We start from the raw sequence: 13,801 nt of genomic DNA, 5'->3' as shown, positions 1-13,801 counted from the left end.
TTTCGTGTAGTGAGCCGTGTCCGGGCATGAGGGCGCGCTGGAGAGGCGACCTGGACGAGCAGCCCGCTCGATCAAACACCGGTAGCGGGGGTGTTTGCATCCGGTGGAGAAGCTCATGGTTGGCGAGCTGGGCACGACCCCCATCCATGGAGGGGGCAGTACCGCATCGGACGGAGCGGTTGTTGGGTCTCAGACTCACGCAACCGCTCTGCAACCCGCTCCAGCGAAGGCGATGGAGGACGCACCCATCGGTCTTGATGTGGCGCTGGCTGCGGCGATGCCGCAGTTGCCGCAGTGTTGCTGGGTCCAGCGCCAGGATCACCACCGGTCCGGCGGACATGCTCAGGGTCAAGTGTGGTCCGGGCGTCCTTCTTGCGGCGCTTCTTGGCATGGCGGCATCCATGTCGATGCGCAGCATATAGAAGGCGACGTGCGATAGGGTCAGCACCTCGCCGGCGACGATGGCCACTATTCAAAAATCGAAGGATGAAGGTAAGAAGGGCAACATAAAGATCTTTGTAGATCATCACGTACCCGATAGTTGCCGGTGTTCTTGCCTTGTTCTTCATGGTTGTCCTCTTTGGCCTTTTCTCCTATTTGGTGAAAGCAAGTGCCGATGACGTGTGAAAGTAAACTAGTGAAAGTAAACTGGTGAAAGTGAAAATGTGAACTGTGTGTAATCTTTATAGCTCAATACATATGTATTTATACATGTCCTTGAACAACAGGAGAGAGAAGCGTCCGATAGGTTGTGACCCGCGTGCTGCGTGTGAGGCCGTTACTGAGCGAGCTGGCCCACCCTCCAGTGACTGATTAGAGACATCCGCGCGACTGAGAGTCCAACCAGTGGGGCCTGTCTATTGGTTGCACCGGTTCTAACACGCGAGGGATGTGAGATCGGTTGTGCAGGCATCAGAGGTTAATGGGCCGGCGGTAGAACTGACCTAGGTTAGGGAAGTTAGGGATGAAAAGTAGGAACCTCTATTTGTGACTCTGGTGACGACTCTTCTTGCTCTCCGACCACTCCTCCCGTCTGGGCTAGCCACGCACACCACCCGAGAGACAGTGTAGATCCGAAACTGCGGCGTGGACCTTCTCTCCCTCTCGTTCGGCACTCGGTTCACGGTGGCACTCTCAACTCCTTGGGTCATTGCGACATTTGACTCCTTGGCGTTGGCACAAGATGGATGAGGAGGGGGTGCTCAGGTTATATAGCCAAGAGGAGATGCCTACGATTGTAATGGTCGGTCCCTGATCGTAACCAACTTGTTCGGTTGTATTTCCTTATTATTAAAGCCTGATGGAAACGACGCCTATGAGCCCATCTACGTCACCCAAAAAATTCTTAGTCGTTCGATTGTGGATCGTTGGTTCATTTTCCCCGCATTCTCTCCCGTGCACCCGTGGTTTTTATCACCTTTAGAGATTTCCAGGCTGCTCTCCTCGCTTGCCCTCGCTTTCTCTCTTCATCCTCTGTCTCTCTTCCTCTAGCCCACGCTCTGTGAGGGGCTCCTGGCGTCGTGTCCTGCCCCCTCCCCCCTCCCCCGGCTCTAGCGACAGCCGCCAGCGCTTTTGAATCGTGATCCCGCAGTCCAGGTAAGCGGCTTCCATCTCCACGCCGCTCAAACGTCGTCACCCGCCACCCCCCAGGCCCCACCTCACTTGCTCTCCTCAAATGTTGTCGTCCGTCCGAGGGATTCGAGGGGACCACGTGCGACGTCCTCAGCGCCATTCTGCCCATCACATACCTCTCTGTGTGCCGCCTTCACCCATCCTCCCATACCGGGGCAACAAACGTGGAGGCCCGCGACAGCCGCCATGAGCAATGCGAGCTACCAGGCAGGTTGGTACACTATGACGCTAAAATACCTACCCCCTTAGCAACGCATGACCATACCAGAGCCCCGGTTTCTTCCCCACTCGTGCCATGTTGTCGATGTGTGGGCATGGAGCCAAGCAATGTTGTTAGGTGTGTTTCCCTCCCCATCTGCCCCATGATGTTGTCTAAGATATCTGTAGATTCAAAATGAGGACAGTAGATACTTGAGCTTTACAAGTTCCTATCCTTTGGCTCTTCATCTTCTAGAGCGTTTAATGGCTTTTGATTCAAAAGAATTGGCTTACTGCAGACACTGTAAACTCAACCAGAACACACTAGTATGTACAAAATGGCAAGAACATGTTACATGTGGAATGTATCGAACGTCCAGAGGACCAGTGCCTAGAGGTTCAAATCGGCTACATAATCGATTGATGATGGTTGTTGCTAGACGCTGCAGGTTGGACAAATGGGCTGCAGTGGCAAACGAGTAGGTGTGCAAGACAAGCCAAAAAACAAAAATGGTGGTCTGCCAGAAAGAGTGCTTGAGCCTAGGTGGGCCTGGAGTGCAGTGGCCCGTTATCCTTCCACCGTTGGAAGCGGATGGTATTCGCTGCTCTGTGAAACCAGCCTCACGCATTGCCCGTCGCTCTAGAGGTTGGGACGCCATGGCCTTCGCCAAAGCGGTCACAACCCAACTACCAACTTGGAACGGGCGGGCCGCAGATTGCAGTACCAGGAACGGGTCCAAGCGCCACAATTGGCATCCACACCACTTTATTGCCCCCGCTCGGGTTACAAGCAGACGCTAGCTGCTCGGCGAGTGTGGCACTGAGGAATAGATTTTTAAGCTGGTGTCTTCTCATGTGAGCCAGCGGTGTGGTTCTAAATAGCACAAATGTCATGCATATGGTAGAGCTTGTTGTTGATACGTGGGTCGTAGAGAGGGGCCTTTCCTAATCATGTGTTGCGTGAGAGCGTGAACAACCAAAAGTGGCAGCACGCAGCAGCGAAAGAGCCGGTACATCCTAATCTGACCCTCCGAAAATTCAATTCACTCTATAAGCGAATATATCATGATCTAACGGTTTTTACGCTTATAGTGATAAACGATACTATTATCGACAGCGAGACGTCTATAATAACTTCATTAATTCCATCTTAAAAAATTATCGACCCAGTTTTCGAAGATGTTGATCATGCATGTGCATGTTCATAGAAGCTTATAAATTATACATGTGAGTATGTGTGCGTTGAAGCATATGAGAATAAGCATTTAACTGGAATAACTCCTGACATCCAAAGGGGTCAAGGTCGCCTTGCCTACAGGCTGGCGAACTCAAATTTGTACCTGTTCTGTAAGACTCGATACATATTGAGCTCAAAGAAGTGCTTCAAAATCTGACAGGCGAAAAAAATTGTGGCAGAGAAATCCCAGATTGCGTAGTTCACATCAGCTCGTGGCTCTAGCCAAGCAGAAATCGCTGCGCGTGAGCGATAGATGTATTTGTTACTTGGTGATGCAGAACCTTACAAAGGTCAGCTTATTAATAGTAAAATTTCCATGCAGTCTCTTTTCATTGTTCGAAAATAATTATTCAGGATCTCTTAAACATATATATAATTAGGTGTGTTACTCCTGCGCTGATCGAAAGCAAGGAACGAGCACATGGTGTGTCAGCCAAAGTATTTAGTATGCAGAGTGTTCTTGCGCATTTGCATAGCAAAGAGATTAGGAAGTGACATGTTTCACGAAAATAGAAGAATGATGAAATGTACATATCCGACAATTCAATCCTACTACAGAGTACACATCTACTATTGGTTTAAATTTAGACACTATTCTTTCTGAATATCCACGCAACAAGTACGAGGCTTTCCGTTACTGAGCGAGCTGGCCCAGCCTCCAGTAACTGATTAGAGACATCCGTGCGACTGAGAGCCCGACCAGTGGGGTCCCTGTATCGGTTGCACCGGTGCTAACACCCGAGGGAGACGAGATCGGTTGTGCAGGCGTGAGTGGTTAATGGGCCGACGATAGAACTGACCCAGGTAGTAACTAGTAACAGGTAAGTTTATTCTTCTTCTTTTCATTTTATTTCCTGCTTGCTTTTTATTTTCCTATTTTATTTTGAAACTTCAAATTACAATTTGGGTTTTGAATTTCAACTCAATTTAAATGGACAAACAAAATATGAGCAACTTATATTTAGCTATAAAGTTGTAAAGTCGTTTGTTCCTGAACTAAAAGTCCGAGTAGTCGTGATAGGACCGTAGAAATAGTAGATTAGATTAGATTGGGTTGTAACAAACCTGACTTCCTGAATTTTTGAGTCTTTTTGTTTTTTGTCAGGTGGTTTTGACTCCAATAGTGGTCTAACATGCATCATTTTTCCTTCTATCGCAGACACTATTTATCGTGTCCCTGTGCAACAATCAGCCTTGTATCTTATTGAAAAGGAGTTAATCTGGATATTTGGTCACGTTCCTGGGTTTTCTGCAACCCTTCCGTCTGTGATTGCCAGACTCCATGCTGCCAAGGACAATTCTGTTCATGGCAATCACAGACTTGTCCCTGTGCAGTTTTACTTACAAGTTTGGGATGGTGATCAATATTCATGAGTCCATCATGTTCTGCCTTTAGTAGAAGAGGATAATATTCTTTGTGCTATTTGTTACTGCAGATTGTTACTCTGTTGCGTGATACCTCTGCCCCTATTAGTTTGATAGTGTTCATACAAAAGCTTCCTCAGGTTTCCACCTTCACACATACAGTAGAGGCTCCGATAGAATTACTAAACATAAGAATGCAATAGTGAAAATAATAACATGACAACTAGGCACTGCATGATTTAATGAGAGATCCAAACGGTCTTGAAGCTAGCAAAAAAAGTTGTATGTTACTAGCATTGTATAGATTTAAAATGCATTTATATGGCATTAGTTCAGTTTTCTTTATAAATAGTTGTCATGAACTTGCAGCTAAACCCAGAAGACCATGTAATCCCTCAATATCAGTTTTGTTTGATTCAAAGTGCAAGCTAAGTGTTGTCATAGCATTCTCTCGACAGCACATCAGACTTAGTGCTTAAATGCAACTATGAACTAAGAAAAAAAATCATCCTCCAACAGTGATTTTGCCAATGAAGGATTCTTTTACAACGCAATGAGAGAGGTCAAGCTATTGCTTCATAGTAAGGTGACCCAACCATTAAGTCACAAATTAATTGCAGTGATTCACTTATTGTAGTTAAATGGTTGTGAAATACAATGAATTCATATGCCAATTTCTTTTTGGTGGAAGGAACATGACACATGGAATATTGGAATTGAATGACATTCTAATAATAATAATTTAGAGAACAACTGCAACTTTAATCGCTGCTTTATTCCTCTGTCTGTTTTGCACTCAAGCTTTCAAGCACTAATATCAAATCCTTACCATTTTCTGTTTTGTTTCCTTTGTATTGGATAGGGCGTCCCAAAGGACGCCCCCTGATCTAGTATATGTAATGCCATATGGAGGGTTGTTCTCCATCCAAAGGTAGGGGCTGCAGGTTCCATCTCGCACATTAGAAAGATCGCGAGGAAGATATAGCTAGCAGCATGGGGCGTCGGAGCAATCTAGCGACGTGGCTCCTCGCCTTGGTCGTGCTAGCCCTAGCCCTTTTCGCCCGGCCGTGTGCCGCCGCACAGATCAAGACCACCGACACGCGCTGGAGCTTCCAGCTTCCTTTACCAAGCGGCCTCCGCGGCGCCGAGAGCCTCGCCTTCGACGGCAAGGGCGAGGGGCCCTACGCCGGTGTCTCGGACGGCCGCGTCCTCAAGTGGGGCGGCACAACCGTCGGCTGGACTACGTTCGCGCACAGCGTAAACTACCGCAAGATACCCCTGTGCACGGCGGGAGTGGTGCCGTCGGAGGAGACCGAGAGCATGTGCGGCCGCCCGCTGGGCCTCCAGTTCCACACCAAGACCGGCGACCTCTACATCGCCGACGCCTACCTGGGGCTCATGAGGGTCGGTCCGGGCGGCGGCGAGGCCGAGGTGCTCGCGACCGGCGCGGGCGGCGCCCCGTTCCACTTCATCAACGGTCTCGACGTCGACCAGTCCACCGGAGACGTCTACTTCACCGACTCCAGCGCGACGTATCCCAGGAAGTTTAACACCGAGATCATGATGAACGCGGACGCGACGGGCCGGCTCCTCAGGTACGACGCGCGGACCAAGAGCGTCGCCGTGCTGAAGGCCGGCCTGCCGTACCCGAACGGCGTGGCGGTCCGCCGCGACGGGGCACACGTCGTGGTCGCGCACACCGTGCCCTGCCAGGCGTTCAGGTACTTTCTCAGCGGCGCCAGGGCGGGGCAGTACGACCTGCTGGCCGACCTGCCGGGGTACCCCGACAACGTGAGGCGGGACGGCAATGGTGGCTACTGGGTGGCGCTGAACCAGGAGAAGCAGCGGCTGGACGCGACGCCGGCGACGGCTCCCGTGAAGCACCTGGTGGGCGTCCGCCTGAACGCTGACGGGGCGGAAGTCGAGGAGCTCACGGCGGCCAAGGGCGTCACGCTGAGCGACGTGGCGGAGATGAAGGGGAAGCTCTGGTTAGGCTCCGTGGAGCTCGAGTATGTCGGCCTCGTTGCATGAGCTGCTGCGTCTGCGTACCAGCATTAGCTATGATGTTAATTAGAAACTTAGGATTAGGAATTGCGTGAGTAAATTTAGGAACTTAGGAAGGAATTGCATAAGTAAATTTAGGAACTTAGGATTAGGAATTGCATTAGTAAATTTAGGAACTTAGGATTAGGAATTGCATGATAATTTCAAACATTAAGAACTAATCTGAAGATTTTTTTCATTGCATAATAAATACTGAGGTATTTTTTTAAAATGTATTGGAGAGTTTTATGAATAATCTTAAGATGAGTCACACCATTGATGAGAGTGGGTAGGCTGAGCCTCAGCTCGTTATCAAGATAAAATATTTCTGGATTACTGATGCAAACACCCGAGTTGATCCTGGTGAGAGATTGCTTTAAAACTACTACTCGTTATGAACTTTCCATCCCCAATTGAACTATAGAGGTGTGAGACTGATATCAGAGAGATAAAAAAAGAAACCGGAAAACAACAACGAGTCCATCAAGTATATTTCACAATCACTATATCTTTCGCAATCGTGGTGAGATCATCTTCCAAACTGTTTCAAGTAAGCATTTTTAGCAGAATCCACCGTTCGGGTTGACACGCTGGCAACAAAAAAACATTTTCCTCTTTATTCAGATCTAATCTATGTGGCAATTACACAGGCTAGAATGTTTCAATTCAATTCAGAAGTCCTGTTAAACCCCCTTAATGCATGACACGCTCTTCAGAGCCATTGAGCTGTCCAAGAAATTTGGAATCAAAGTGTTCTTCGATCTCAATTTGGCATTGCCATTGTGGGCTTCCAGAGATAAAATAAAGGAGGTGATAAACACGGCATGGAAAGAGGCTGATATCATAGAGGTGTCAAGGGATGAGCCTATGAATACAAGAGAAACACCTCACCTCACAAGAGAAACTGGCCATAGTACTACCGCTACAACTAATGATTATTGTGCATAATAAAATGAATAAAGTTAAATTTTAGATTTAAGGTTGTGCATCTGGAGGACAAACCAAGTGACAGAGGCTCCCACAAGAATCTCCCACATGAGAGGCTCTACATGTGGACTATGGAGTAAATACAAACATACACTAAAAACTCATCAAATCTGCTAATTCTATAATCTGTGGCACCACACATATCCTCTTTGAATATCTTTGCCTGTTCTATTTTTAAACCTGAATAAACAATCCCTTGAAAATGCACATTTCAGTGAGTGTTCCCTCCTGTATCCTCGTGTAAGATGGAAAACTACATAAATTTTATCTGTTTATAGGAAGAAAAAAACATGTCCTTTTGCTGTCAGTCTACTCGGATTTTCACTGTTTGGTGTATGCCAATGAGTTGGAGGAAAGCTCGATGTATGATAACTATCTATTCGTATGTAAGGTTCATGCCACTTGATCCTATGTGTTTCTTCTGCACAAGCACCCTGGAAGAGGATTTGCATAAAAATACGCCTCATGCCTCAGACTTCGACTAGACAACCTCTGATACGGACCTCCAAGCCTGTTTCCATGGTGCATCTTCACCTCACTTGCAAACTCTGTCCAATTTATTGTACCTTCATCAAGCTTGTCAATGAGCTCGACAAGCTTGCGCCTATAAACAGTAAAAAAATCGGAACTTTGGATTTAGATCTGAATACTCAAAATAATATTCCAGAAATTGAAATGTCCGATAGGATGTGACCCTTCGCCCATACACCAGAGAAAGCATATGTGCGAACGTGCTAGGGGCACGTCCCTTGAAGCCATGCAGACCATGTGTTGTCTGTTCCTTTGTGGGGTCACACCCGTCACCATGAAGAGAACATGCAAGGGGCACATCCCTTGGAGTCCACGGCTGGGAGCAATAAGCAACTGCTTATCTTTCATAACACTCCCCCTTAAGCAGTTGTCTGTTATGTATATTCTCCCTTAAAACCTGTAAGTAAAAGGTGGTTTGCAATAATATTGAGCTCGAAGAAGTGCTTCGAAATCTTACAGGCAAAAAAATCCTGGCAGAGAAATCCCAGATTGTGTAGTTCATCAGCTTGTGGCTCTAGCTAAGCAGAAATCGATGCGCATAAGCGATAGATTTATTTGTTACTTGGTGATGCAGAAACTTACATAGGTCAGCTTAGTAATAGGAAAATTTCCATGCAGTCTCTTTTCATCATTCGAAAATAATTATTCAGGATCTCTTAAACATATATATAATTAGGTGCGTTACTCCTGAGCTGATCGAAAGCAAGGAACGAGCATATGGTGTGTCAGCCAAAGTATTTAGTATGCATATTGTTCTTGCGCATTTGCGGAGTAAAGAGATCAGGAAGTGACACGTTTCACGAAAATAGAAGAATGATGACATGTACATATCCGACAATTCAATCCTACTACAGAGTACAGATCTATTGTTGGTTTAAATTTAGACAATATTATCCACGTAACAAGTACAAGGCTTTCCATTATTTCTAAATTCTGACTACCTCTAGAACATTATAAGCAGTGCCCTGCCCTCCATTTCATCTTCCTATCAGAACTGATGTCTTTGTGCTTTTCCTATTCATGGTGCATCGTTGTCATGCGGCTCGGGCTCGGGCTCAGGCTCAGGCTCAACAACAGGTTCAATAACTTCTTCCCTCATTTCAAGCGAAATGCTGCCATAAACCACTTAGACGAGTGATGGTCTTCTTATGGTTCCTACCTTCACATACTTGTTAGTAAACTTTGTCAAAGTAAACTGGTGAAAGTAAACTGGTGAAAATGAAAATGAGAACCATGTGTAATCTTTATTGCTCAATACATATGTATTATACATGTCCTTGAACAACGGAAGAGAGAAGCGTCTGATAGGATGTGACCCTTCGCCCATACACCAGAGAAAGCATACGTGCGAACGTGCTAGGGCCACGTCCCTTGGAGCCATGCAGACCATGCGCCGTCTGTTCCTTCGTGGGGTCACACCCGACACCATGAAGAGAACGTGCAAGGGGCACGTCCCTTGGAGTCCACGGTTGGGAGCAATAAGTTGATGAGGATAGAATAACTTGGGAGATATATGTTTGGTAACATCGCTCTTGATATAACCTTGTTGCATCTGAGCAACACAAGCTGCATTATCTTCATAGATAATGGTGGGTGATTCAATGGAATGAATCCCACATGATGATTGAATGTGATTAATCACCCTTCGAAGCCAGCCACATTCACGTGAAGCTTCATACAAGGCAATAATCTATGAGTGATTAGTGGATGTTGTTACTAGAGTTTTCTTGGATGACTTCCAAGAAATAGCAGTTCCACCATTTAGAAATGCAAACCCAGTTTGAGACCTTCCATTGTGGGGGTCTGAAAGATAACCAACATCTATGTACCCTACGAGGCTAGGATCTTGATTTCTTTCGTAGAATAGACTGAGATCTGCCGTGCCATGAAGGTATCGAAGAACATTTTTTATTGCAGTCCAATGACGTTTGGTAGGGGATGCACTATGTCTAGCAAGTAAATTTACCGCAAAAGCAATATCGAGTCTTGTATTGTTTGCTAGATACATAAGTGTTCCAATCGCACTAAGATATGGGTACTCAGGACCCAAAATCTCTTCTCCTTCATCTCGTGGTCGAAAAGGATCCTTATCCCTTTCTGGGCATAAGTAGACTGATGAATGAGAATGCCCGTGGGAAGGTGCTCAAGTTGCAAACCTAAGCAAAATTTGGTTTTACCCAAAACCTTCATCTCAAATTCCGTCTTTAAAAGATTGTGCGCCTCATCAATATCACGTTTATGGCCGATGATGTTCAAGTCATCCACATATACTAATATGATGCAGAAACGTGTAGAAGATTTCTTTATGAAGACACATGGACAATCATCACTGTTAGAATAACCCTTATTCATAAGGAATTCCTTCAGTTGGTTGTACCACATTCTCCCTGACCGTTTTAAGCCATATAGCGATTTGATGAGTTTAACACAAAACATGTTATGATTTTTGCCATTATTGGGTACAGGTATTCCATCTGGAACTTTCATGTATATGTCCGAATCTAGTGACCCATAAAGATATGCGGTCACAACGTCCATCAACTGCAGAAGTAGACGTTTTTGTACTGCCAATGAAATTAAATACCGGAAGGTTATTCCATTCATAACAGGAGAATATGTCTCATTGTAGTCAATGTCTGGTCTTTGGGTAAACCCTTGAGCAACTAATCTCACTTTATATCTCACAACCTCATTGTTCTCATTCTGTTTCCGTGTGAAAACCCATTTGAATCCAACAGGATGGATTCTGGGAGGTGTAGGTATCACAGAGGTGAATACCTTTCTTTTTGCTAGTGAGGATAATTCAGAGTTAATTGCTTCCTTCCATTTGGTCCAGTCCGAGCGTTGTTGACACTCTGCCATGGATTTAGGATCTAGGTCAGATAGAAGGTTACCAGCTATGATTTATGAGAAACATGAATTGACGACTGTATTTTTACGATCATACAATTCTCCAGAACTAGTATAATTAATGGAAATCTCCTGTACCCCATGAAAGTCTTCTTGATTCACATGAAGAGTAGATACGTGGTGTTCCGATGTACCAACAACATCTGAATTGTGCACATGAGTGTTGGTTTGTGGATGTACAGTATCCACTCGATGTCCATCAACTGGTGGTTGACTTTCATTTACTGATTTGGAGGATTGTATGTTCCTCTCTTTCCTTTGACGCTTAGTAGAAGCATTATCCTGCTTAGCAGCCCTCCCCCTCTTCGGTTGAGAAGATGGTTGAATGGTTTTTCTTGGTACCTCCACTCGACTAGGCGCATTAACAGCAGGATTCAAGGATTTTGTGACACCATTATAGTCAGTAAATGCATCAGGCAGATTATTAGCAAAATGTTGCAATTCTATAATTTTCTGAACTTCAAGTTTAGATTCCTGGGTTCGAGGATCTGTGGTCAGGATGGATTTGTCATCCCAATTGATTTCCTGGCGTTCATTAGGATACTTGAATTCTCCCCCTAATGTCGAGAATGGTCCTCGTTAGATGCAATCAGCGAAACGAGCTGTGTACAAATCCCCTGTAAGGGGCTCTAGGTATTTGATGATCGATGGGGATTGATATCCCACATAGATGCCTAATTTCCTATGAGGTCCCATAGCTGTTCGCTGAGGCGGTGATACAGGGGTGTAACCCACACATCCAAATTTCCGTTGATGGGATATATTTGGAGGATTTCCTCGTACTAGGTGCAACGGGGATGTGGTATGATATGCAGTTGGGCGAAGTTGAATAAGATCAGTAGCGTGTAAAACGGCATGACCCCAACAAGAAGTAGGTAAATTGCATTCATGAAGTAAAGGTCTTGCGATGAGTTTGATCCTCTTAATAAGAGATTTAGCTAAACCATTTTGAGTATGTACATAAGGCACATAATGTTCAATGTGTATTCCATGGGCCATACTATAATCATTGAATGCTTTAGAAGAGAATTCAGTCGCATTATCTAGGCGGATTTTCTGGATTTGATGTTCAGGATAATGTGCTTTCAATCGAATGACTTGCGTCATGATTTTAGCAAAAGCATGGTTACGTGTAGACAGAAGGCACACATGTGACCATCGTGTAGATGCGTCTATTAATACCATGAATTATCTAAACGGTCCAGATAATGGTTGTATGGGTCCACAAATGTCACCTTGAATTCGTTCAAGGAACTTGAGTGGTTCAGCATGAATCTCAAGAGGAGATGGTCTTAAGATTAGCTTTCCCGTTGCACATGATGTACATATAAAATCAAATGGTTTAGGGAATTTAGCACACTTTAAATCATGAACAATGCAATTACCTGTGATTTTCTGCATCATCTCTATTCCAGGGTGACCAAGACGTGCATGTCAGGACTTGAATGAATCGACATTCTGAAAAATCACGTTGTACGTAACATGAGGTACTAGTTTTATGTATGTGTAGTACAATCCGGATGGTAGTGAAGGTATTATTTCCAGAATGTTAGCGCCATATTCAGAAGGTTTGGAAATGACGAGAAATTCCTCATTATTTTCTGTATGAGTAGAAATATGTAAACCACTTTTCTGAATATATCGAAAACTCAGAAGGGTACGAGTTGAATCGGGGTACAATAAAGCATACTCGATAGTGACTTGTGTACCCATAGGGAGTGTAATAGTCGCTCGTTCAGAGCCAACTATTTTCGCATCGCGCCCAGCGATTGCCAAAACATTTCATGGCCTCCTTGTGAGAGTTTGGAAATATTTTGTTTCGCGAAGAATAGAGTTGGTGGTACCACTATCTACAAGGCATAATTCTTCCTCCATTGGATTGACTTCCGCATAATCTATATAATCAAGAATTGCGAGAACTCAATTAATTATATGTAGCACCCAAAAATTCAAATCTTAAAATTTCTCAAACTTGCTCTAAATTCAAAATGAATTTTAAATTTCATTTCAAAATGTTTGTTTGCGAGTTGATATCAACAAATAAAAAATAGTGGTCTATATTCTCTCCAAAATCCTCCTCAAAATATCCTACAAATATTTCCCGAGTGATCCCCCTCAAATTCTTTCCAGAAATACTGCCAAATATTCCACCAAAAATTCTCCAAATATTTTCCTCCTGAGAAATACCTTCAGAATCATTTTTACAGTCCCTGCAAATATTTTCTTCATAATTATCCTCATGCTCATACGTATACGTACGCCTCCGGTGCCATACTGTGAGCTCTACAAGCTAATTTCACTTATACATGCCTAATACATGCTTATCTCCCACTAATCCTCGCATCCTCCCACTAATCCTCGCCTCCTCCCCCTCATCCCCCACCTAGCCTATAAATAGAGGGGCAAGGGCCTCCCCTCAAGCCATACCAAGCCATTTCATGGCAACTCTCCCCCCATTCCCACTCCCACACAAGCACAAGGATCGTTCGATCGTTCGTCCACCTGTTCTTAGTTTGTTCGTTCGTTCGTCTGATCGTTCATGGTTCGTTCGGTTGTTCGATCGATCGTTCATCCGTTTGTTCATCCAAATAATCTTTGTTCAGCCGTTATGCTGCCGAAATTCCGATCTTTCGTTCGATCATTCGATCGTTCGTCCGTTCGTTCATAGTCAATATTCATCGTTCATCGTTCGTTCATAGTCCCTATTCATCGTTCGTTCATAGTCCCTATTCATCGTTCATCGTTCGTTCGTAGTCCCTATTCATCGTTCGTCATTCGTTCATAGTCATTATTCATCGTTCATCGTCCGTTCATATGGACTATTCATCGTTACTATTCATTGTTACTATTTCTTCGTTACTGCTCATTGTTACTATTTCTTCCTTACTATTCATCGTT

General features: G+C 44.8%; 1 protein-coding gene across 1 annotated transcript; it reads left to right on the top strand.

Moving 5' to 3' along the window:
* The first annotated feature begins 5,384 nt into the window (after positions 1–5,384).
* LOC103636490 (protein STRICTOSIDINE SYNTHASE-LIKE 10) lies at positions 5,385–6,658 on the top strand. The gene has a single exon (XM_008658833.3). It carries the CDS (start codon positions 5,426–5,428, stop codon positions 6,461–6,463), a length of 1,038 nt encoding a protein of 345 aa, XP_008657055.1. The 5' UTR covers positions 5,385–5,425; the 3' UTR covers positions 6,464–6,658.
* The last annotated feature ends 7,143 nt before the right edge of the window (positions 6,659–13,801 follow it).

The sequence above is a fragment of the Zea mays genome, chromosome 8, assembly GCF_902167145.1.
Source record: "Zea mays cultivar B73 chromosome 8, Zm-B73-REFERENCE-NAM-5.0, whole genome shotgun sequence".
In the NCBI taxonomy this organism is placed as follows: Eukaryota; Viridiplantae; Streptophyta; class Magnoliopsida; order Poales; family Poaceae; genus Zea; species Zea mays.
The sequence above is the reverse complement of the archived record's forward strand: the minus strand, read 5'-3'. Positions and strand labels throughout refer to the sequence as shown.